The sequence below is a fragment of the Gopherus evgoodei genome, chromosome 1, assembly GCF_007399415.2.
Source record: "Gopherus evgoodei ecotype Sinaloan lineage chromosome 1, rGopEvg1_v1.p, whole genome shotgun sequence".
Classification (NCBI taxonomy): Eukaryota; Metazoa; Chordata; order Testudines; family Testudinidae; genus Gopherus; species Gopherus evgoodei.
Genome location: NC_044322.1, coordinates 316,411,649 through 316,437,655, shown reverse-complemented (window position 1 = coordinate 316,437,655; position 26,007 = coordinate 316,411,649). Strand labels below are relative to the sequence as shown.

The 26,007-nt window shown below is 38.5% G+C and overlaps 1 protein-coding gene across 5 annotated transcripts in view; it reads left to right on the top strand.

The window, feature by feature from the left end:
* Window positions 1-25,524, top strand: part of TMEM168 (transmembrane protein 168) — a 28,930-nt gene extending 3,406 nt beyond the window's left edge. The window contains exons 1-5 of one of the 5 annotated variants that reach the window (XM_030549027.1): window positions 1,749-1,899; window positions 2,783-2,841; window positions 13,539-13,681; window positions 16,372-16,646; window positions 21,782-25,524. In XM_030549027.1, coding sequence (XP_030404887.1) covers window positions 1,848-1,899; window positions 2,783-2,841; window positions 13,539-13,681; window positions 16,372-16,646; window positions 21,782-22,329 — 1,077 coding nt within the window. In that variant the 5' untranslated portion in view covers window positions 1,749-1,847 and the 3' untranslated portion in view covers window positions 22,330-25,524. Of the gene's footprint in view, window positions 1-1,573; window positions 2,842-13,538; window positions 13,682-16,371; window positions 16,647-21,781 lie in introns of those variants that run through there. The other 4 variants (XM_030549028.1, XM_030549025.1, XM_030549024.1 and 1 more) reach the window with 4 other exon arrangements.
* The last annotated feature ends 483 nt before the right edge of the window (window positions 25,525-26,007 follow it).

Sequence of the window (26,007 nt, the reverse complement as noted above, 5' to 3'; positions counted from 1 at the left end):
ATAAAATAATTAATTATAACTCATGAACTAATCAGTTTGCTTGTAAATTCTCAGAAAATTCATTCTCACAGAGCAAGTGCAGTAAATTTGGAAAGAATACATATTTTCATATATAGCATGGATTCAGCCTCAACAATGCAGAATGGAATTCAGCTTTAACTGTGGAACCTCCATAATATCGTTTAATACAAATAAATGCAGCAAAAATAAGACAGTTTTGAAATACGTTTTTAATCAAAATATGATTAAATTAATAGATATTGAAACAAATAGCTGTATTTTAATAGTTATATTAAAAATATAATTGATATTTACTGTAGATAATAATATTACCCAAGCTAGCTAGGATTCAAAATTAAAAATGTTACACCAATACTCTTGTTTCAAGCCACAAGTAGACTGTTGCTTGGGGTCAGGAAGAAATTTTCACTATAGAATAGTACTGGTCTCTGCCAGATATAGGATATCCAGACTACCTGGACCATTGTTCAGTTTTGAGAATCTGTATATTTCAAAAATATTTACAAGTTTCTGTCACAGAATGTCTTATTAAAATATCGTATTCCTGTTCCCCAACAAGATTTGACAAATTGAATTGGACATTGGGTCAGAGATGCAATGGTTTACAAAGTAGTGAAATAGTTAGCAGATTCTAAATATAGCAGTCTTTATTCTGGTGAAATTTTTCATTTCATGGTGGCAGATAAGTAGAACTTTGACTTCACAAAAATCAATCAGTTTGAAAGACATTTGATGGTTATTGGTCTTTTCTCAGGGAATTTAGGGGTTAAAAGAATGGCTTTGTGATGAAGGCCCTGGGCTTGGGTTCGGGCTCCGAAGGTCTGGAGTTTGTTCCTGGCTGTGACATGGAGCAAGTCAGTTAATTTCACTGTGCCTCAATTCTCCATCTGTGTAATGGGGATAATGATACTTCGGTCTCACAGTGTGTTGTGGGGATAAACTTAACTAATGTTTGTGAAGTGTCCAGCTACTTCAGTAATCAAGTAAACCTATTAAGTACCTGTATAAATAAATATTGCAAAGGATACTAAAAAGGTGTAACAAAAAATAGGGATTTAGTTTTGTTACCTGAAGTAATGTGGAGTGATTATACTGGAAACAACAGATCTGGTTTAGGGATTTAGCAGGTTTCATAAAATTGTATTTTTAATATTTTACTGGAATAAGAAAATTAAGAAGCTGTCCATTAACAGACAGTAGAATTTAGCAGAAGTGTCACAGGTATATTCTGAAATGTGTAGGTAATTCATGGAAAGATTGTATTGTCAATTAGGGTTTGATTAGCTAACATTATATTCCTCATTATTTTATTCAAATTATAGAGTAGTTTTTATGAGTTGAGACTTATGTGAATTTCAGTTCATATTGGTTTTGAATAACTTTCGATGATCCACCAATTATAGAATATACTTAAAAAACCTTACACATTGTATATAGCTGATATTTATTGTATGTTTTTAATTTAGATTGTAAACTCTTTGATCTAATACATTAGTAAATAAGTTTAAAATTTGTAATTTAGCACTGATGTTTCTATTCATTCTTCTTTCAGGACTTCTACAATCCAGGAATGTTACTGATGAAATGACATTGCAGGAGGTTTTTGCTGCACTGCATTTTTTGGATGAAAGCCAAACAGTTGCTTTCTGTAGAGTGGGTAAAACCCCCTAATTGTTTATTTACATGTGTAGATCACTGCGTTACTGTGTTAGTCACTGTCTCTATGCAGCAATGACAAGGCTGGAAGAAGCAAATAGAGAAGTGAACATGCATTCATCGGTCCGATACCTTGGCTATTTAGCCAGGATCAACATATTGGTTGCTATATGTCTGGGCCTTTATGTCAGGTGGGAGAAGTCTGCAGATGCACTAATACTGGTAATATTTATTCTGGGACTTTTTGTTCTTGGAATTGCCAGCATACTTTATTATTATTTTTCAATGGAAGCAGCAAGTTTGAGTCTCTCCAATCTTTGGTTTGGATTCTTGCTTGGCCTCCTCTGTTTTCTTGATAATTCCTCTTTTAAAAGTGATGTGAAAGAAGAAACAACCAAATACTTGCTCCTTACCTCCATAGTTATAAGGATATTGTGTGCTTTGGTGGAGAGGATTTGCGGCTGTGTCCATCACCGACCAACTCTGCTGACAACAGTTGAATTTCTGGAGCTGGTTGGATTTGCAATTGCCAGCACAACTATGCTGGTTGAAAAATCCATGAGTATCATCTTGTTGGTTGTGGCTTTGGCCATGCTGATTATTGACTTGCGGATGAAGTCTTTCTTGGCAATTCCAAATTTGGCAATTTTTGGAGCTCTGGCATCTTTATTGTTTTTTACTTCCCTGACCATTCCCACAAACCCATTTGCCTTGGCCTGTTTCTTTAGTTGCCTGATTTCAGACCCTCTTCTTGATGTCTACTTCAGCGGACTTTCAGTTACTGAACGATGGAAGCCCTACTTGTACCGTGGTAGAATTTGCAGAAGGCTTTCAGTCATCTCTGTTGGAGTAATTGAATTTATCTTTTTCATTCTAGCAGCATTTAAATTAGGTGACTTGGGTCTCTGGTACTTCGTTATACCTGGGTTTTCCATTTTTGGAATTTTCTGGACGATCTGCCACATTATTTTTCTTATAACTCTTTGGGGGTTTCATACAAAATTAAATGACTGTCACAAAGTCTATTATACCCACAGGGCAGAGAATAATAGCCTTGACCGAGTCATGGCTTCTAAAGGAATGCGTCATTTTTGTTTAATTTCAGAGCAACTAGTATTTTTCAGTCTCCTTGCAACTGCAGTTTTGGGTGCTGTAACTTGGCAGGTAATTATAATATATTTGTCTCTTTCGCTCATCTGATATTATAAAGAACTGTTTTCTAACATTTATGATATCCAATACTTAGTGCCCTGCTAAATTGACGGCCCTGAAAATTCGTCATGGACCTTGAAATTAGACCTCCCCTGTGAAATCTGGCTATTGGAAGGAAGGAGCAGTGCTGGGGGTACCCCAGCTGTGCGCTCCTCCCATTCACTGGGCTCCTAGTGCTAGTCTGGATGGGGCAGGACTTCCTCTTCGCCTGAGAATGACCGTGCAGGGGGAATGAGACCCACTTCCGGGTTCTTCCCCAAGCTGCTGGAAGCTCTGTGGCTGTACTGGCAGCAGTCACGGAGCTTCCTGCAGCCACAGGAGGTTCTGGAGGTGGGTCTGATCTCCTCCGTGCTGCTGGGAGTGCCCCGCCAGGAGCTCCTAGCTGCTAATCCAGGCTGGGCTTGAGAGGGACAGGACATCCTCTTCCCCTGCATGGCTGCTGAGGGTGGGGTCAGTGGGAAATCAGCCAACATTGAAGGCAGCACAGCTGCAGAGCTTCCTGCCCCTGGGAGAGGTACCCAGAGTTGGGTCTGATCTCCCTCGTCCCCTGCATGGCTGCTGTGGGAAATCCTGTCCCTTCCCAGCCCAGCCTGGCCTAACAACTAGGAACATGTAAACAATTTTAAAACTTTTTGGCTGTGAAATTGATCAAAATGGGTCATGAATTTGGTAGGGCCATACTAATACTGTACTAGGCCAAGACACAATTGAGCAATTCAAATTTTAAACTGAAACTGATGACTTCAAAAGCAGATTATTTTATTCTGGCACTTTGTTCTGTCTGACTATGGCTTAGTGAGGCTACTGAATCTACCAACCTAATCTGGTATGATTAAACTGACAGGAGGTACTAATTCAAGGCTGGAAGAAGTATTAAAATAATTTAAAATCTGAATATATTTACTTTACAAAGCCACTGTCTATATTGCCAGTATTTTCACAGCAGACAACGTGCACATTTCTGTAGCCGTATAATATGAATTGAAATATGTTGGTGCACTGGTCTGGGAACATTTTTTATATCGGGTAGTTTTAATGAAACCAATAAAAGATAACATTTATGTATACATTTTTCAAGAATTTAACCATATGACTCTTATTAATCTCAGTCAAGAACAAACTTCTAAATCTTTACAAACTACTTCGCAAATGTATCCCTTGCATCTGCCCCATGTGCAGATATATTTGAAGATAAACTATATCTTCTAATTATTTCCACAAAGTACCCACAAACTTTTCAGTTTTGTTCTTTTCTTCCCATTTGACTTTTCTGAATGGAGGAACGTGCCTTTTTCCTTAGCAGACTGAGCCAATGTACATTTGTCTGAAATATTTAGCCAGGTCTCCAACTGAGGCATGCTGAGTGTTACTGGTACCACAGCAGTTTGGGAGCTGGTTTAAGGTAGATATTTTTAAAAGTGGGCTTAAAATGACCGTTGTTTTTTATGTCTTCAGCCCCACCCCAAAAGAGCTTATGACTAGCAAGTCCAGTATGCAGAAATGCCCCTGCAATACTTTCAAAATCATTTTGCCGTCCATTCAGAAGGACCTTGTGATCCTAGATTGCCGCTTTCTGCTGACTCATGCGAAATGCTTGATGGAGAGGGAAGCTGAATTTTTTTTTTTTTTTAAATCAGTGAATCAGTTTTCCTGTGCATCAAGCACATTTGTGGTTTGCAGAGGGAAGCTGGCTAGAATCCTGGTTAGTTTTCCTCTGCAGCACTTCCTTCCATAAATCATCGTATATAGCTACAGCTGCAGACTTTATAGAGAAAAAGAGCGGAGTGGAGTGATTGGGAAGGGATTAAAAAAGATAGAGAATGGGAAAAGTGTCAGTTTAAAAAGACAGCTAAAGGAGAAACAAATGCCCTGACGAAGATGAGATGGCGTTTAGGAAGAGATAACACCAGCAGCACAAACACTGGTGACCCATGTAACTTTATTATTGAGGATTATGCAAAGCACCAAAGTTTAGAGGTGGCCAGTCCAAAGTTTGATTCTTTATAGACTATTATATGATAAAACAAGTTACTCATCACTGCTGAATAATTCTTTCTGTTCCCACCTAGCCGTCTGTGTATTTCATAGAGTGCTAAGACAACTTTTGTCCTAACCTTTCTTAAAATCTTAGGAGCACTATATGGTAAATGTGATGCTACTTTAAAGTATCTTGTTTTTTTTCATTTGAGTGTTATAAACAGTTTCTGTGTTTATAGCTATCTCAGATTAACTTTCTATGTTTTATTTATTCTTGAAAATAGTTACAACCATTTGCATCTGTAGTTGCACTTTTTCAGATACTTGTAATTCAGAAGAAACATGCTTTACACTTTTATCCTCATAATAATTTATGCTTGTAAAGGTTCATGAGAACCAAACAGGCCTATTTCTCTTAAGATCTTTTGTATTTATTTTCAGTTAAGTTAGTAGAAATTGGAGGGTATTTATTTCAGTATGGATCAATTAATCAGATGCATATCACTTGTATCTCATTAAAGAAATGTATACGTGTCTATTCAGTTGGGGAAGGAAGGAATGAATAACTGCAGTATCAAAGGGAAAGGTATTTGAATCAAGTAATAATTTTCCCTTTTAGAAAATCCACTTAATTAATTCTAGTCATGAATCGGAGCAAGGAGAAATTAAAGTAACCAGTGAATTAGTCTAAGATTATAAATGCATGTATCACATACTAGACATATTTCTACCTTGGTAGTGTGAATGTTTCATGATAGATCAGCATGAGCTGTCCCCAAGAGGTCAAATATGTGCTTCTCTTCGCTAATTTGCATTACAGCAAGGTACGATAAAATATCACTTATTGCAGTAGTTTCTAGTGATTTCTGTAGTTTTTGAGGTTCTATACATTTTCAGGGTAATTAAAAGCTGCAAAAGCACACCTGTATAAACACACCACTTATACTTTATCCATCAATTCAGAACTCTTTGCTATTGATATATTATTATTATTTAAGTATTTATTAATTTACAAAATTCAGTAATTTGCAGTATATCTTCTACTCTCTAGTGTGAATTAACGAGATTGTACTGTGTGTGTGTACGCACATGCATTCGTTCGTTCATTCATTCTACCAGCCTGGCAAAACTGTCATGAAAGCTTGGCGTGAAACCTTGGCGTGAAAATATTGTGATATTTTACTTATCCTTCAAAACACATTACTCTTGGACTAAGTTGTTGAGTTTGCAAAGCTGGTCTGTACAAGTATTTGTAGATATTTTGCATTAAATTGTCAACTTCACTTTCTTCCTATTATGTATTTAGGTATATCTTTCCCTCTGGCTTTTTCAGTCACTGGTTCCTTATTTCTTTCCATTCCCTCATATTTCTTACCCTCTTTTTCCCTCACATTGTGATCTCCCTCCCACACACATTTTGCCAAACTCTTACTCCATTCTCTCACTCGGAAATCCAGTCTCTCTGCCTCTCCTTCCTATTCTTTTACCCTTTCACCCCATCACCTGTCCTTTCTCATTCTCTATCGCTCTCCTTCCTGACTTAACTCACGTGCTGTATCTCACTATTTCTTTTGTAACCTATCCACTCAGTCTCTCTTAATTTCTTTCTCACTACCCCATCGCTACCTTCTGTTGCTCTAACCACATGGGAGCTATAATTAGCCCTGGTGCCTTAGAATCAAAAATGGAAATGATTGGAAACTAAAAAGCAGAACTAAATTGCTATGTTTTGAATATTTGTCTATTTCCTTTAGACTAAATGATGTTTTTCTTGATATTCAGCCTCAATTTTCCCTTTCTTAATTTTGTCCTTTAGCTTCTGTCTAGACCTCCATGTACCACAGTATATAATTTCCCTCCTTGGGAACACCCTTAAATATTTGTAGATAGATAGTTATCTGTCTCCCTCTCTTTCTTTGTGACGGTCTTCTAATTCCTTAACCTTCTTCCTGTGTCAAGGGTCCCCAGCAGTTTCTGGTTTCAATAGTAACAAGCTCTGTCTTTTCTTTTGCAGGCATATAGGGTCAGAATCTAGCTTCTGGGTTGCATGGGTGTAACTGAGGGAAGAATTTGGCTCATATTTCTTTCTTAGTCCCCAGTGTTGTTACATGTTGTGTAGTGTGTTTGTTTCTTTACTGTAGCCATGCGTTTCTCTTCCTTAAATTGTAGTTCTGTGTATAGTTCCTTATAGGGTGACCAGATGTCCAGTGTCTAAAGGTACAGTCCCATATTTAAGCCATTCTGCAGATGTCCCGACTTTTTTTAAAAAATGGGCAAATTGTCCCATATTTTCTGTCTCCCCTGTATCAGTACTGGTGGGTCCTGCTGCTGGCCAGATCCCTGCTCATCAGCTCCCCGCCGCCACCACCCCGAGCAGTGAATGGGGGGTCCAGTGGCCAACGATGGGGTTGGATGTGCAAGGCTGGTGGCGGGGCCAAGTTGCAACTTGCGGGGCCGGCCAGTCCTCCTGCTGGTCTGTCAGTGCAGCCCCTGCGGCATGCTGGCTCTCATCCAGCAGGGCCGTGCCCCTCATCTCATTTCTGTCTGGCACTGGCTGTAGTGACTGGTGAGTGCAGGCAGGTGCCAGGTGGTGGCTGGTTACATGTCGCCTCTGCTGCCCACCCATCGGCCTTTTACGTGCTCCCCCTCTCTCTGTCCTGTCCCTGCTTTGCCCAGTCGCACATACCCCCGCCCCACTGCTCCTCCATATCTCCTCCCATCCCCCCCCCCGGGGGGGGGGAGAACGCGGCAGGGCATGTCCCAGTGCAGGCAGACGCCTTCCTTCCCTCACTGCCTCTGGCTAGGCCAGTGCCCCGGAAAAGACCCTCTGGTCATCGCTTCCTCCTCTCCTGCAGCTGGGAGCAGCTCCTGTCCCTTTCCTACCACACAGTGCTGAAAGGCTGCTGCTGGTCACATTCTGGGGTAGGAGGACATGTGACCCTGCATGCCCCACCACGTGTTGCCTCAGGAAGATGAGCTACCAAGAGAGGCAGGTCAGTCCGAGGGCCCAGCCAGGCATGTAGGGTAGAGAGTGCTTGCCAGGAAGAGTTGAGTTGGTTAGTCACCCCTCCTATGTGAAAGAGTTGTACAAGTGTGTGTGTCACCTCTCTCCATGTGAACCGTAAAGCCTTAAAGATAAGAAGGTAAATAAATAGAATCCATCTACGCAGTATTTCTTTTTAATAGGGACTCAGTCAATCTGATGTTAATTTGAACATTTGTACTGCATAGTTCTGATTGCCATTGAACTCACTTGAATATGTGTAATTTTATCAGGTGTCCCATATTCAGCATAGGGAAATATGGTCACCCTAGTTCTTTGTGACATACTTTTTGTTTAACTTATTTTCATCAGGTAATACTTTCAAACTCTCTTCTTTCTTCCTATTATCTTTATCAACCTTTTCCTGCTAATACTCTGGTGTAGAGTACTTTTCTGGTTACTCCTCTGGCACCTTCAATAATTGCTTGCTCCCTTAGAATTAGAATGTCCCATCAATAAGTATCAACCTGGTATGTAAAATGACATTTGCTGTTAACAAAGGTATATCCCTTGCTTGTCATTAACAATGTCACCTGAAAAGATTTAGAATATTTAAAGTAGAAAGATTGTTATTAACAAACATCACAAATGTCTTATTGTCTAACATACCAATAGTTACTCAGGAGAAGAGCAAGTGGCAATTTTTACCCAGTTCACACATTGCTTGAAATGAGCACACACAAATTATATGCATCCTAAATGTTCAGGAGAGACTATCAACGTAAAAAAGAAAGGCAACAAGAGAAAATGCCTGTTGATGATTTCAGTAGTCTCACTCAGCCAGTCCCTCTGCACTCTGTTTGCTTCCAGAGTAGTTACAGTAACTCCCCACTTAATGTCCTCTCACTTAACGTTGTTTCAATCTTGCATCCCTGCTCAATTACAGAACATGCTCCATTTAAAGTTATGCAATGCTTCACTATAATGTTGTTTGGCTGCCCACTTTGTCCATAGCAGGCAGCCCCCCATCAGCTTCCCTATGCTTCCCCCGCGCCTCCCGCACGCCGGCAGATGCCACAGCTCAGTGCCTTCCCCCTCCTCCCCCTGCCCACTGCAATCAGCTGGCTTGCAGCGTTAAGGAGAGGGGAGGAGCGAGGACTCGGTGCTCAGGCTCACCCTGCCTCCCGAATGCCGCAAACCAGCTGATTGCCGTGGGGAGCCTGCGCACTGAGTCCTCGCTCCTCCCTCCTGCCCGGTGAACATTGCAAACCAACTGATTGCCGCAGGCAGGAAGCAGGGGAGGGAGAGGGGAGGAGCCAGGACACAGCGTGCAGTGTAAAGGGGGAGGTGAGTTAAGGGTGTGTGCTTGGGGGAAGGGTTGGCGTGGGCAGGCCGAGGGTTGAGCCCTCTGCTCCTGATGCTTGCAAAGTAGGGGAAGCAGACACTGCTGCTGTGCAACACACTTTTCGTAGCCTACAGCACTTTCAGCCTCCTTGCCTGCCTCATTGTCTCAAGTGCCAGTGGTCTGTGCCTGTGTGGGGTAAGGCAGGGGCACCTCCCAACTATAGTACTGTACTGTATGGCAAAAAAAATTTCCGTGGAACCTAACTTCCCCCCCTCCCCTTTACATTCATTCTTAAGGGGAAATTGGATTTGCTTAACATCGGTTCACTTAAAGTCACATTTGTCAGGAACATAACTACAACGTTAAGTGAGGAGTTACTCTACTTAAAAGGAAATGAGCACTTCAAGGTCACAGATGTACTGAGGGCTCAGGCTGCAAGGCTTTGTGCCACTACACTCGAAACAGTGAAAATGGGTAGAGCAGATGAAAGAACATAAATCATTTCTTGCTTCACTTATATGTGTATGCCATCTGTTCTTCTGAGCTCCACAGTCATCAAGTCTTTTGAATTTAGTGATGCAATGACAAATTCCAGCTGAATGTTATTGAAGATGTTCCTGTCTAAGATTTTTACTGTCATTATTAAGCTAATCAGATGTTATTTTATGTTCTTTCAAATTGTCACAGATATACGTATTAAAATGCCATCAGCTCATAGAGATTAGGGAATGGCACTATACCAGAAAGAATCCATAAATTCTAGTGAGAGAAAAAATTCACAGTATAATTTTTAAGGTTACAAATTCCAAATAGCATACCAGTAGGGTTATCGGGCCTTTGATCAGCTTGGAGTGTACAATGTTGAGGGAAATCAAAGGAATAACCCAAGTCTAATAAGCCGGTAATAATGAGTGACTGTTGCAACTTGCATGTATACTAGTCAAACATCACATGATGTAAGGTTTAGAGGCAATTTTGTAATACCTTAAGTGATTGCTTCTAGGAAGAGCTAGCAAGTTGTACAGTTCAGTGAAATATCTCTGCTCACTGCAGCTGGGATTGGAATGGCAAACGTTAGGATGGTTAAGGAATGGAAAGGAAAATACTACTGACATTGTTATAATGCATAGTATAAATCAGCATACTGCAACCCAATGGTATAGCAGAAACAAAAGGGGTTCAGTGATGAGTGATGAAAATAGTCAGAGGCATGGAAAAGCTTCCATTTAGAAACAGTGAAAAGACTGGGATTGTTAAATTTTGAGAGGAGATGAATAAGAGAGGACACAATATGGGCTTACAAAATAATTATTAATTTAGAAAAGATAACTCAAATGGCCACATTAACCCCTTTTCATAATAAAGAAGCAAGGCTATAAAACTGAGAAAAGGAAATACTTTTTTACCAAGTATAATTAACCTGTGAAAGTTATTGTCATAGAACCTCATTGAAACAAAGAGATTAGTAGTAATAATACCACTTAGCACTTATGTGAAACTTTTCATCCGTAGATCTCAGTGCTTTTACACAGCAGATAGAAATCAGAAGATGATTAGACATTTAAATGGATAATGAGAATATGCTTGATTACATTATATAAGATAAATAGATATCTTATACATCTTTTTAAGGGGATAATATATACTTTTGTGTGTCAGAGCATAAGATGGCCACTGATAGATGGGGGTGAGCAGTAAAGTTCCCCTATAGTCAAGTTATTTCATAGTAGTTCCCTAAGGGTTTCTTACCCTTTCCTCTGAAGTATCAGGTACTGACTAAACAGGACACAGGACAGAATGGATCACTTGTCTGATCCAATACAGCAAGGATCATCTTTTTGTTTTGTGTTTGTACAGCAGCTAGCATGATGATTCTTGACTAGGCTCTTAGGTCTATAGTAATACAAATAATAAATAATAATTCCTATGTAAGCCGCTGATTGTGCAAACATTTACACATGTGTTTACCTTGATTTTGATGGGACTACTCTTGGTAGTAAAGGTGAGCATATGTGTAGTATTTGCATGGTTGTGGCCAAAGAGTATTAACTAACATTGCCAGAGATGTGCTGCACTGGGAAGCAGCATGGTAAATTGTAGATTCTCCGTTGGATCACTGCCTCCCAAAACACTACAATAGTGCGTGTGTATTTGATGTTTTGAAGAAGTGAGGAGGGAAGTGTTTAAAAAAATATTTTTTTAAACAATATCCAGCGTGTACTGAATTGCTTTAATAGAAATCCACATCAAATACAATTGCTACATTATAGTCTGATAGACACTGAATTTTCACCACCAGACATTGCCTTTTGGAAGAAAGTGTGTTTACTGTAAGCCAAAAATAATTTAAAAAATGTTAAGTTTTAAATAATACAAAAATAACAAATTATTTAAAAAAAATAAATTCACTGTAAGTGCAGTTCTGAAAGACAGTTCTCACTTATACAGATCCAAGGAGAGTGCATAAATGGAGAACAGACCTAATTAGTGTTACGTTACAAATAACTGTCTTAAAACCTTATCTTCCAACTATGTATAGCATTATCTGATATATTTGTTAAGCTGAAAGATCAGGGTCCCAACTGATTACTTGAAAGATGAGTTAGTAATGGAATATGCTGGTCAATTATTAAATAACTAGTATTGAAGCATTACACAGTGGGGAGTGAATAATTTTGTGTCATATACCCTGTGACATTTAGGATGCATTTCACATGTGCATTTTGGCTACCTGATAGTAGAAGGCCACAGCTGAAAAGCTTCTCACTTCACTGACATACCTAAAATTAATGATAGATTTCAAATTGCTTATAATGGCTCTGTAGTGCATGCTGACTCACTATGCAGAAGCACTTAATACCTTGTTAAACTCAGTCTACATCATATTAAAACAATTACATAAAACATGCAGAGATTTCTTTATCTCAGAAACCTCAGTTTTCAGGAATCAGTGTTGATTTATTCATGTTTAACGGCTGTTGCTTAACTTTTGAAATGTCAAGGTGAAGTTTCTGATGAATATGGGAACAAATGTATTTAAAAATAATGAACATTATTGAAGTAAAATGTGCAGGGGCTGCACTCGGCCCCTAAAAGGCATAAAACCATCTTCTGGAGATCTGCAGTTTTGGTGCTATAGGATTCTGGTCAGTTTTAAGGGCCAGTTATTGCTTTTCTGCATCTGATAAATAATTGTCATTTTCAAGTAAAGTGCTTTGAAAGTACCCATGAATCTTCTGTTTAGTACAATTGTATTGTAGAATATGATATTGAGATATTAATACCAAAGGAGCTTTTAAAATATCAATGAACTAGGCTGATGAATAATTGAATTTTATGGGTTAGGCACGTTAAGCACAGTCCAGAGAACTATGCAAGTAAGAGAGTCCAACAGATCAAGATTGAAGGAAAAAGATAGATAGGCTGACCCAGGAAGAAGTAGTGGGATGTCATAAAGGATGACATGTTAGCATGTGTTGTGATAGAGCAGGGGTTCCCAAATTGGAGGTTGAGACCCTTCAGGGGGTTGCAATGTTATTACGGGGGGGGGGAGGTCGCAAGCTGTCAGCCTCCACTCCAAACCCCGCTTTGCCTCCAGCATTTATAGTGGTGTTAAATATATTTAAAAAGTGTTTTTAATTTATAAGGGAAGTCGCACTCAGTGGCTTACTATGTGAAAAGAGTCACCAGTACACAAGTTTGAGAACCACTGTGATAGAGGATATGGCATTGAACAGAACACTTTGGAGGGAGAGGACTTATAGAGCAGACCCCATGTGATGGGATTAAAGCAAAAAGAAGAAAAATAATAATTGAATTTTATATACCTATTGTATGATACAGTATACTGTCATCTAATATTTGGTATCTAATATTCTCCATTGTGTTTTACCTATGCCCCAAATCCTGCAAGCACTATATGCATGCTTAACTTAACACATGATTAGCCCCATGGAAGTCAGTGGCACTAGTCAAAAACTTAAAGCTAAGCATGTATCTAAGTATTTGCAGGATCAGGGCTTCAGGGCCAAAATCAGTGCTCGCCTAAATAGTACAAATGCATTTATTTCTGTGGAGTTGCTCCTGCTTATGCGACCAGTGAAATTGGCCCAAAGTCTGTTTTTAGAATGCTGCACTGTGTAATCAGGTCTATCTTTGGCTGTCTGTTGCATATAATAATTTGCACCTCATGTTTCAGCACCAAATTAGATTTGCTCAAATAATTTTCACAAATCACTGAGGTAAGTTTTAAAGAAAATCATAACTGGAATCTGAACATAACTTTGTTTCATTGAATTTCTAAGTGGATATCATCAGACATAAATATATCTGTTTTCTTTTTAGCCAAAGAATGGGATCTTCATGAGTGTGTTTCTGATTGTTTTACCTCTGGAGTCAATGGCTCATGGGCTTTTCCATGAACTGGGGAACTGCTTGGGAGGAACATGTGTTGGATATGCTGTTGTGATTCCCACCAACTTCTGCAGGTATACTTACCATGGTAAATGTATGCACATTGCAACTTCATATTGGAATTAGTGCAGCTGTTACACAAGAGGCAATTCATTGGTTTAGCTTTTCAACTATTAAATACTAGTTTAGATATTAAATGGCTATATTTGAATGAGCATTCTCCTTACCTAGCCTCACCTTCCAAAAATAATATTTAGGTACTTACAATACAACTTCAAATGCTGTATATATTTGACTTGCTTTTAACAAGCCAATAAATATGCTAGGCCCCAGTCCTGCAAAATGTACTGCGTGAAAGAAACTGCTGATTCCATGTGATATATGTTGCAGGATCAGGGCCTTAGATTCTGGAGTCAGTGCAGATATTTTGTGTAAAGTGACTTAATAATCTAAGCAGGCAATGAACTCATGTTTGGAACAACTTTATAAACTGTATTAAATGATTTAACTAAGTGGCAGTACTAAAAATATGTTGGCGTGAGAATGATTTTGGATTACTTATAACCTACATGTTATCTACATATTTACAGTAATTCCTATTTTCAAAATAAAGGTTGCATTAAAAACATTTTTTTCTTTGCTAATCATTTACCTGCTCATCCAGCTATAAAAAATAGCTTCTAAAGTTGAAATATCCTATTTTAATCCCATTTTACTCCTATCATTTAAATCCTTCATAAAGGCGTTATATTATAAATGACACACGAGAACTCATGAAATTCATATCTTCGTGAGTTTCTGTGGAAATGGGATTGCAAGTTGGAATGTGTATGAAAACTATGGATTTAATGGGCTAGGAAAAGATCCGGGGGGGGAGGGTGTGTTTTGGTTTTTTGGGGAGTGTGTGTTTGTTTTTTTTAAAGGGAGGAGCCAAAGGAAAAAATGATTGTGTGCTGATGTTCAGTTGTTAGATACCATGTAAATCATTTGAAAATGCTGTAGCATTGAACAGATTAAGATTTCCACTGTTCAACTGGTTATTTCTGTTGAGATATATAACATAAATAGGTTTTTAATGGAAGTGTTTACCCACTAAAAAAAGATTCTGGGAAGTATGATGGCCATCATGCTCCCCCATCTGCTTAACTCTATAAAGGAAGCCTGCTGGGGATGGGGAAAATGATCTACCCTAGCTCTGGCCCCACAGAATCCCCTCGGTTGGGACTTTGTGAGTTTGGAAGGGACAAGTGCTTGCCTAATTTCAGAAGTGGAGTGACTGATGCTGCTTCTCCCATTGTGGTTTGGAAGACTCCTGCCCAAAGTGGTGTTTGACACAGCTGTGATCTGAGAAACACATGAACTATGCTGTCCAGAAAACTGTGGGGGCTGAGTGGTAACTTGAAAGAAAGATATTTTTCCATGGATGCCACTAATGGCCAGCAGAGATGCACAGGTCTGTGGGCTTAGTGATGAAACCACTGAGGATGAAATGACAATTGTTCTGCGGTCTAGATGAAAGAGATGGTCCAGTGGTTTAGTCCTCTATTCCCAAGTGAAAACTTTAATACCAAGAGAATTACCAGGACAATAAGTGGGTTAATACTGCTAAAGCTCCTGTGACAAGAATGATCCTGATAGGAATGAATTTGTCACTCTAGTACATTGTTGCATCTTTTCCATTTAGAAATCAGAAGGGTTTATATTTTATCCACAATAAAATTATCGGTGTCACATCAACTTCCTGAGCTTTGTTCTTGTAATGTCCTTAGCTGCCCACATTCTGCAGCAACCAGACTGAGGGCATAATATCCCACTAGGTGCATTATTGTGAAGGCTTAAAAAGCAGGTTTAATACACTTACATTACAGTATAAATAATATTGCCTTGTCCTTGGCAATAATCCAATTCTTGCATTGTGCTAAATTATTCTGTCACTGGCAATTTAGTTTATCCATGGAGAAATTGTAGTAAGGTCTGGAAAAACAGTGTGAGGCACTTGCAATGTTACCCTTTCTTAATAATAATAACAATAAATAATAATAATAAAGGTCAATTAATAAGCCCATTCTCTAATTGTTCAGATAAAGTATAGACAATATTAATAATATCAGTGCAATGTAAACCTATTTAGGTCCTATAAGAGTGAGGAGATATAGAACCAAATCAGTTTGACCCAAAAAAGGAAACAGGTATAATATTATATAAAAGACTTATTTCAGACAAAAGCAATGGGAAACATATGCACCAAAATCACTTTTCTTTTGCTTGTTCTGTTATGGCGTGATTCTCTGAGACAGAACCCCTCACATTTTCACCTTGCAGAGTCTGTGCATTGCTACAGTCTTACTCAAGTGAAAAGTTTTGATACAGCTCACTGAAACCCTCCAATACCAGTTATTGAAGTGGTTGAAAGGCATTGCTGGAAAGGGATGACTGATGCTTTTTCCCAACTAGAGGCGGAGCACAGCCTCTGGAGTGCTCCCAACCCTTACTGGCTTGGGAGACAAAATCTGAGTCCCTTTTTTGATGTGTTATTTACTGACACATAAGCCCTAATTATTTACCAAATCTCTTTTATATGCAGTTTGCAATTTAGCATTTAGATTTCAAGCCTTGCAGTAAGTATTTCACCAAAGTAGTTAGACACTTTAAATATCAATAGTGAGCAAAATATTCCACACAGAGAGCTGATTTCACAAGTTGCTACAAGTATGTACTGAATACAATAATAAAACATAACTAAATATTTTTTTCTTCTGTTTAGTCCTGATGGTCAACCCACACTTCTTCCACCTGAGCATGTGCAAGAGTTAAATTTGAGGTCTACAGGCATGCTCAATACCATCCAGAGGTTTTTTGCATATCACATGATTGAAACATATGGCTGTGACTATTCTACAAGTGGACTTTCTTTTGATACTCTTCATTCTAAGCTGAAATCTTTTCTTGAACTTCGGACTGCAGATGGACCCAGACATGATACCTATGTTTTATATTATAGTGGTCACTCCCATCGCACTGGTGAATGGGCACTAGCAGGTAACCAGCATTTGGAGCTTTTGATAATACATTTTTCATTGATAGAACCTACAAGTAGATTATTCCTTTATTCTTATGAAATCATACCGTACTATTATTAAAACTCAGAAGTTTTATATGTGACAGCTACACATGTACGTGTGAACGTTATAGTTCTAAGAACAGGAGGTGTAAAACACAAATGGCTAAAGTTAACCACATCAAGCTTTCAAATAAATTGAATTCCTTGTTGCTTAGTCATCTACAGACTTGAGTACTTATGAATTTACAGTTTTAATAACCACATTAAAAATGAAAAATAAAATGCTTATGATAGCAATAACAAAGTGAAATATATGTAATTAAATGGAATGTTCAGACTTCATCAAGAAGTTATATGAAACTTAATGAATTCAGAAGTCTTAGAATCAAGTAGTAATCTTATTAATTCAATAATGTCCTGGGAAGATGATTTTGTTCAAAATTATTTATGAAGCATTTAATACAGGTTTTGTTGGCTGAGCTTGCAAAGCCCTACATATGCTCAAATTGGTGCCATTTGTGTGGATAACTTTTGAATACAGCAGCCAATAAATTCCAATATTTCAGGGAGTCACCAGAACCCTATTGATTTTGGGGAAAATTGGAGCATTGAAATGGGGAAAATGAGAACACGGGATACCTCTGCCATCTGTTTTAGCAGAAAGCCATCTTCCAGCACCTCTCTAATTACATATCAAAGAACTGTTTGATGGCAGCCATTAGTGTCATGGAAGTAGGCTACTAAAATTGCTGTGTTGAGTTGGGGACTCAATTTTTGGTGCAGAATTTGGATCCCTGTAGCACTGAGGTCTGGTCTGTATGTAAAACTTAGGGCAACCTAGCTGCATCACTCAGGGATGTGAAAAATCCACACCCCTGAGAAATGTGGTTAAGCTGACCTAAGCTCCAGTGTAGACATGCTAGGTCGATAGAAGAATTCTTCCATCTCTTGAGGGAGTGGACTTCCTACATCGACAGAAAAACCATTTCTGTTGCTAATGCATGTATACATGGTGGCGTAGCTGCAGCGTTGCAGCTGTGCTGCTGTAGCACACGTGGTGTAGATATACCCTACGTATTTTAAGTTTTTAAAGATTTTTTTTCTTGGCAGGCATTGCCACTTAATTTTTACACCTGTGTCAATTTGTGCCATAGGACTTCCTTTAGGGAAGCTCCGTTTTCAAATTACAATAAAGGCCAATATAGTGAGAGTGCTCCTTTTACAAAAAAATAGAGGCAACATGATAAAACATAAAATATAGAAAGAATGAAGGATTTAAAAGCCATGACAACATTTTATTAGTGGATTTGAATTTTCTTGAGAGGAAGTTCCTCCTGGGTTACCCATGAATGGTTTGCATGTTGGCACACCTCCAGTTTTTTCTCACAGAGATAGAATAAAGCCACACAAAGAAAAGGAGCAATCAGTATTTGTCATGAATCACTTTCATGATCAGTTTCCCATTATGAGATCTAGGTAAACCATGGTGTGTAGCTTGATTTTCCTGCCTGATAGAACTTCTTCTGAATGCATCCAGCTGTATAATCTGAAAAGTTGAAGGGTATTTGATGATATAATTGTGCATAGTTTATCCGACAGTGATGTTTCATGACAGACGGAACAGACAGTCATTAGCTCCTCTAATCTGTACTATCCTCTGACCTCTGGAGCAGGTTCATAGAGATGGCAACAATGAAATGTTAACATTCAGATATAGTAGAGGAAAATAGTATCTTCTGGGGGCTTAAGCAATGATGTAGCACAGCAGTAGCACTGTAGTTTTTGTGCTGTAATGACATCTTTAAGGGCAGCTTACTGTATTTATTAGCTCACTAACAATGTTTCTTCATTGTTGGAAGCTTGGAAGTAGCACAGTGGTGTACAAAAAACCTGTTAATTGGTCATGCATAAAGTATGAGCAATAAAACAGCCTTGGAGGTCATGTTCACTGACTGAATTCAAAAGGCAAGAATCGGGCTATAAAGCTTTGTCTGTATTACTGGAGCTGTCAGTTTAACTGCCTGTGAAACTTGCCGAAGGAGTCAGATGCTGCTACATATCCATAGGTCTCTTCCACAGCATGGAGGCTAGCTCTGGTGTTGTGTATATATAGGAGGGTCAGAAAGACTTTCCGATAAGTTGCTCTCTTTTGAGTAGATCCACAGTACTGTCTCTTCTGAATTATCTATGCCCCCACATGATCATGCTGAAATGTAGGAAAGTCCTTTATGCGGGCTTTGAAAAAGTGAAAAAGTAAAGAAATACTTTTCCCTAATTTACATTTAGGGCTTGTCTAAATTATGGAGATTTTCACCTGTGCAAATCCCAAAATCAGACACACTACATTGGAGCAAAGTGGGACTAAAAGAGGTATAATTTACTGGGTAAATCGCACCACTTTGCACCAAACTAGTGTGTATACATTATAGGTTTCTGTTTTTTATAAGATGAACCTGATGCTGAATTTCCTGGATTTATCATCTTTGTTTTGGAGATGATTCCATCTCTGTACATTTGTACTTACAATATGTACTCTGAACCTTAACTCCATCCTTAATGTAGTTTTTCTCTGGAAGTAACAGATTACAAATGCATTTTTGCTATCTATCAAAGATAGGAATCTGCAGACAGCGATGATATCCCATATACTCTTGGGTATCACTTGACATTCACTGTTTTAAAAGAACACCTCTTCTGGCTACACATCCCCATGACTAATAATAAACTGCCACCTTCTGACAAGACTAATTGGAGTTCAGTTGACCAAAGATATGGGAGATGTATGATTTGGACTCATAGCCACATATTCTGGCTGGTGGTGCCCTTACTGGATTTGTTTCTTTTTATTGGATGCATCAGGCACTTTACAAATGGGTGAAATAAATACATGGGTGCAGGAAGAAATTGCTATTTGCAGCAAAATGTGTTTACAAATATTCTAAATCAAGCATCTGAGCAGAATTTTTTTGGTAGAAATTGTTCCAGTTGTATGAAGACAGTAAGTAATGAAAATTTTGAACAGAATCAAGTAAATATTAAAGTAAAATTATGCTCAGGTTTATAGTTATAGTAAGTCTTAGTTACAGCCACTTGAGCTTCATACTCATGATTTATATTTGTCATTGGAAATTCTTGATTTCAAATGCAACCATTCTCCAAGTTAGGGTATGGTGAGTCTGTATGTAGATAGTAATCATTAAAGCATTAAAAGGAAATGCTACTCAGATAACAGCCTACATTGGTGATTGTCGTATGGAAGTGAACAAAAAGCAGGATTCCTTTTGTTATAAAGTTGCCAAAAATTAAACACTCGAGTGTCTGGTTTGAGTCAGTTTATAAACATTTATTCAGAGGCTACAATAAAGTTTCTTCATCTTTATAACACATTTTTTCTTGGCTTGAAATTATATCCACTCTGCACCAATAGCTAGGTTGTAAGTGAACTGGCTTTCTCCATTATGGATTACCTACATCCTTAATGTAAATCCTAAAATGTAAAACCTGTTTAAAAAGAAGATGGATGCCACTTTTTCTGACTGAAATATGCTTGTAAACAGTGCAGATAAAATTACATTGGCTTGATCATAACTAACAAAGCATTAAATAGTCTAGTTAGTCCGGTTTAAATTGCTGTAAATACTCATACAACAAATGGGCATATTTCAGAAGTCAGGTTAAAACCATGCTGTCAGGGGAAAACTACTTTCAAAATAAGATCTGGATTTTCATATTTCAGCCTCTAATACGTGAACTTGTTGCCTCCTGTCTGATGTACCAAACGCTTTATCTATTCTTCCAATTGAGATACTTCGGTGATTACATGTTTTGTATATAAATTTAAAGAATTTAAACACTATTTAAATGTACTCGGACTCCCTGGTGCAAGTTGTCTGTAAAGGTGCATTGCTAGGTTAAAATTAATATCTGCTTTAAAAATCTAATGTCCTACTAATGTCGCTTTAGATTATTAAAAATTACATTTTAAATTAGACCAAAATGTTCAGTCTTGGGTCCTTAATATTGTGTATTTAAATCCATATTATAGCTCCAATCTGCAAACATTTATGCGTGTGAGTGAAGTTCATCATGTGAGCAATCCAATTGAAGTCAGTGGAGTTGCACTCACTGTGCAAACGTTATCAGGATTCTTTCTTTATGTTTTTCAATAAGTTGCCTGATTTTTCTTAGGTACTGAGTACCAACGGCACCCATTAAATTTAATGGGCCAAAAGTGATCCAACTTGTTAATAACTTTCCTAATTACAGTCTGTTTTCTTCAAATATAGTTTGAGTTTTCAAGGAGATGAAATTATACTGAAAGTTTGAAGCACTATCAGAAGTAGTTTTTGAGCTAGAGGGAGACAAACATTAGATACCATGATTTGAAACTTTGATTTGTAACTTTTTGATTACATGTAACTTAAAATCCATTTAAATTTTCTTTAGACTTCACAGAAACATTCTCTTCTGCCTTTAGAGTAAATTTATCAACGTTCAGGTCAAATTACTCTTCCAAGGCAAAGGTTATGATGGTATATGAGCAGGTGGCTTACTAATTCTGCTCTGAAATAGTCAGGGCATATTATGTAGGTTTAAAACATACCCCATTCTGAGGTTTGAACTTGTTAACATAAAGCCAGTAATGTAAACTCCAGCTCACACCTTCTGCCCCTGCTTAGCCATTCTTCTTTAAGTGCTTGCATACGTCCATTCCATCGTAGGTGTATGCATGCCCCGAGCACAGTTGTCAGAATTCTTTCCCCTAGCAGTATCCTTTGGGTCGGCTCCAGCTGTCTCTGGTGCCTCACGTTCCTCATGGAGGCAGCCTTAAGCCTTGAAGCCGTGCTAAATCTCACATCCTCAGTGCAGAGAGCTCTTCCTTAAGGCTGCTCAACTTAATTTATTTCACAGTAGGGTAGGGTTTTGCTCCTACCTGCCTTAATACAAGCATGAGTTAATGACTGCGTCTACAGCATTGACTTGGCTGGATTAATTAGCATCTCCCTGCAATGGAAAAACCCTCTCACCTTCACAAAAGGTACTAAAACAGGCTTACTATTGGAAACTGCAGATTTAACTATACTCATGTGTATATTTTTCTGCTTTCCTGCAGGTGGCGATGCATTACGGCTTGACACGCTTTTGGAATGGTGGAGAGAGAAGAATGGGTCTTTTTGTTCACGACTTATAATTGTGTTAGACTGTGAGAACTCCCAGTCTTGGGTTAAAGAAGTAAGAAAAGTAAATGATCTATATATTGCAGTACAAGGAGCAGAATTTGCCAGAGTGGTGGACATTGAGGAAGCAGACCCTCCGCAACTTGGTGACTTTACCAGAGAATGGGTCGAATACAATTGTAACCCTGACAATAGCATCAGCTGGTCTGAAAAGGGCCGTGCGGTGAAAGCAGTGTATGGTGTGTCAAAACGCTGGAGTGACTATACTCTACATTTGCCAACAGGAAGTGATATTGCCAAACACTGGATGATGTACTTCCCTCGTGTTACCTATCCATTGGTGCATTTGGCAAACTGGTTTTGTGGTCTCAATCTGTTCTGGGTCTGTAAGGCTTTTTTTAGATGCTTGAAAAGATTAAAAATGAATTGGTTTCTTCCCACAGTGCTGGACACAGGACAGGGCTTCAAACTTGTCAAATCTTAATTAAAAACCAAAGAGGAGTAAAAGTGGGAGCTCTGGGAACTTTCCCACTCTCAAATTTGATTGACTTGCAATTTTTTATATGTAACAGGTTTTTCTCTGTTGAAGAAATCTTGCTACTTCAGTAGCTATACTCACTGTGTTCATCTTTTTGAGCAATTACAGTATATGCAAAGCGTTGGAAGCTTCATTCTAAAATGAGAAGATTATACTATTTGAATTTTGTTACTGAGTTGTATATAAACATGTAAAAAATTTATTAAATATGACCATGCACTTTGGAGACAGTTTGCATGTTCATATGTGCTGAACAGAAAGCTGCCAACAAATTACAGGCTTTAATAAGCTATGGCTCATATGATGATACATGGCAGTTATATCCCTCTCAAACATCAAATACAGGAAAGGAAACAAGACAGAGTTCAGATCACTTTATTATGCCCTCACACTTCTATGCTGGGTTTCAGAGTATTATAGAACACAGTCAAAAAATAAAAAACTCAAGAAGCACTGTAGGTATCTGCAAGGATATTTAGATTCAGTTATATTAGCATTCTCAGTACTTGCCTGAGGCTCCCATTGACAACAATAGTAGTTGCCCACACAGAGGGGGGGAATGAAATGGGTCTTTGTTAGAACATTGTGTGGTTCCAGCCATGTGCTTGTTGACAGCCAACAGAGAGAGGTTTTCAAATGTGATTTTTTTTAAAACGTTCCATATTTTTTCAAAATAAATTCAGTCTCTCAGGTGATATTTTCTTTTTTAAAAGAGTTAATAGATATAAGGCATATTAAATGTGCTAACAGGTTGGGGCGGGAAGCGGCTGTCCCATCAGAACTCCTGGACTTCCATCAGTTTGGCTTTTGAATTGTTTCCTCTGCAGAAAAACTCAAAAAAAAGGAAGCTATTTAGAAAGAAATTATGCGAAGTTTACATATGTATGAATAACAAAATGGAAAGTTCAGAGGTAACCTTGCCCCCAGGTTTCTGATCTGAAATCTCTGCTGTGCCTAGACCCCAGGCCTGTGGATTGCTGAGTATAGGACTGGATCCAGGGGGATGATTCTCTGATTTTTTTTATTTTTTTTTAAACTGAAACCAGACGATTTGACAAGGAGAGTTGGGTTTTCCCTTTGTTGGGGAAATGAGTCCTCTCAACCCTGAGTATCCCTCTTTTTGGGAGACCTGTCAGCATTGCTCCTCCAGTCAGAGATGTTTGTCAGTTAATATGAGGTAACACTCGCAGAACTCTCTAGCACCACAGTACTCTTAGCCCTTGTTCACCTGAAGTGCAGGACACCAAGATTTGTAGGCTGCTGGGTGGATCCACTTAATGTTGTTTCAGAGTGTGTGTGTGTGAATAATTTATAAGATTTGGGATTTACATCATTCACCAGCATTTTAGTAAAAATACAAGTCACTTTATAAATAAGACATTAGCTGAGGAAGTTGCCTGAAATGTAGCTGTCGTTTAAACATCTGAAAAAGAATGTTATGCACTATGTAACTCTTTGACTTCTGAGGATTCGTAGCCTGCTGGGTTTTTTAACTTAATGGTCAACTCATTTAGATAATTTGCCAATCCTGGTACATATTAATTTGTAAACCCTACAAGAGAGGAAATATTCTAGTAGTAATTGCTGGGCATGCCAGCAATCCTAGTAACTCATTGTTCTTTCAAACTGTCAATTCCAACCTGTTAAATTCACTGGCAAGTTAGGGCACCTTCCCTAAAATTCCTTTATTCTCCTTTGTTGTGCAAGTTAGATTAACAAGAAAATCACCATGCCCTCCCTGCCACAAAAAGGTATGGGGAGCTAAGGTGGGTGAGGGACAAATCAAATCAAATAAACTGTCAAGTTTCATTCCATTCAACTATTTGAAAATAACTACTGAACTAAGGGTAACTAAGGAATTCCAAAGAGAAAGCAATAGAGGAAGAGAGAACACTGTGTTCCAAAAAGGGAAGCACTATCTTAATCTTACAGGGCTGGTCTACAACAGTATTTTTCAGCTATTTCTGAGTGACAAACATTGGGTCTGGATAGGAGGGATCTTCAAACAGTTATTTGTCTTGGTAAAATGATCGTTATTTTGGCTGCAGTTTTGGTAACAATTTAGTTGCAATAATAGACTGTTCCATCTAGATGGCTCATAGTACCCAGACAAATCTGGATGTAATGTAGTGTAAATGTGTAATGACAGATTTAACTAATTAACTATGTCTCTTTAAAACCCTATTATTAGGATATAGTAGTTATAACACAAACTTTTACAAGTCAAGAAATTAGAACATTGTAATTCAAAAAAACATAAACATGAATCTGGAAATACTGTTGATTTCATCACCAGCCTTAACTCTTCCTCTTGCTTATTCACGATGGACTGGTGGACGATCCTTTACTCTCTAGTTGCAACTGGAGAAATCTTGTGTTGATATGAACTACATCAGTATATTCTGCTGTTGTACAATGATATAACTGGCTTTCATCTTTGTAACAGTATTGGTTACAGAGGGAGCCCATCATTGGAGAGTATATTAGAGATTTGTGGCCTATATGTTTTGAGAAGATATAGAAATGTTGATATTGTGCCTGCATAGGAAAGTGTGAGATCTCTGACCTATGCTGGGAGCGTGAATGGCCTAGTGTGGGGAAGCCAGTCCATAGTGCAATGATGGGCAGGGACAGAGGGCAGTATGTCAAATAATGTCTGCTGTGGCATGTACCTGGAAGGCAAGGAAGGGGCAGATCCTGTAGCCTCTATTTAGTGGATGGGTTTACAGTTTATCTACTGGCCTGCTGTGTTATCTCTAGGATAGTGGGAATGGTCTTTAGCCTGTAGTTGAAAGATGGATGAGGGATATTGCTATTGATTAAGAAGGCAGAGGTAAAGTTGGTATTTGGAAACTTAACCGAGTATCTCTATATATTCCCATGTATGTGTTCTAACTGCAACATTCTAACTTCCTGAGTTTCAAATACTTGTGTTTTAACCTGAACTCAAAAGTCCCTCACTTTCAGACTTTTAAGAATAACAATGGTATTCTAATAATACTATTTTAAATGTGAAGATGTGTTTATAGCTATACTAACTGGGCTTTTTGTCTGGAATCTTCCTTTCTCATTGTCCAAAAGAACATGCTGTCCATCTGTTTTTAATAAAAAAAAAAAAAAGAACCACAGGGGTTGGGAGCCTACAGAACTCGAACGCATTAATTCTGAGTGGCACTAACTTCCATGCCCCATTGTCTAGCAGCATCAGTGACTGCAGAACTCCATACTTAAGTGGCTGGCTTTCTGTACAGGTGCCAGAAGATCAGCAGGGATGCAGCTGGAATTCTCTAGAGGTGTTGTGGCATCCAAGCAATTATAAGGCCATGCCCCAACTTCATGTGGCTACAAACCCCTCTGGAGGGGGTAATACATCAGAAACTGCACGAGGCAATGACTTATCCCTAAGGTTGGTCAGGATTGAACAGACAACATTTAACGATACCTCAGGTTATTGATTTTGTTGACAGATACTGGAGCATAGACAACATGATGACACTCCTGTGGAACTGTGACCTGCCTGGTGTTAAGCGGAAGTGATTTTAGGAGCATTTTCAATTGCAAGCTTCAGCCCTGCTACAAGGTCCATGCAGGCAAATCTCAGTGAAACAGGGTACGTCTTCAGTA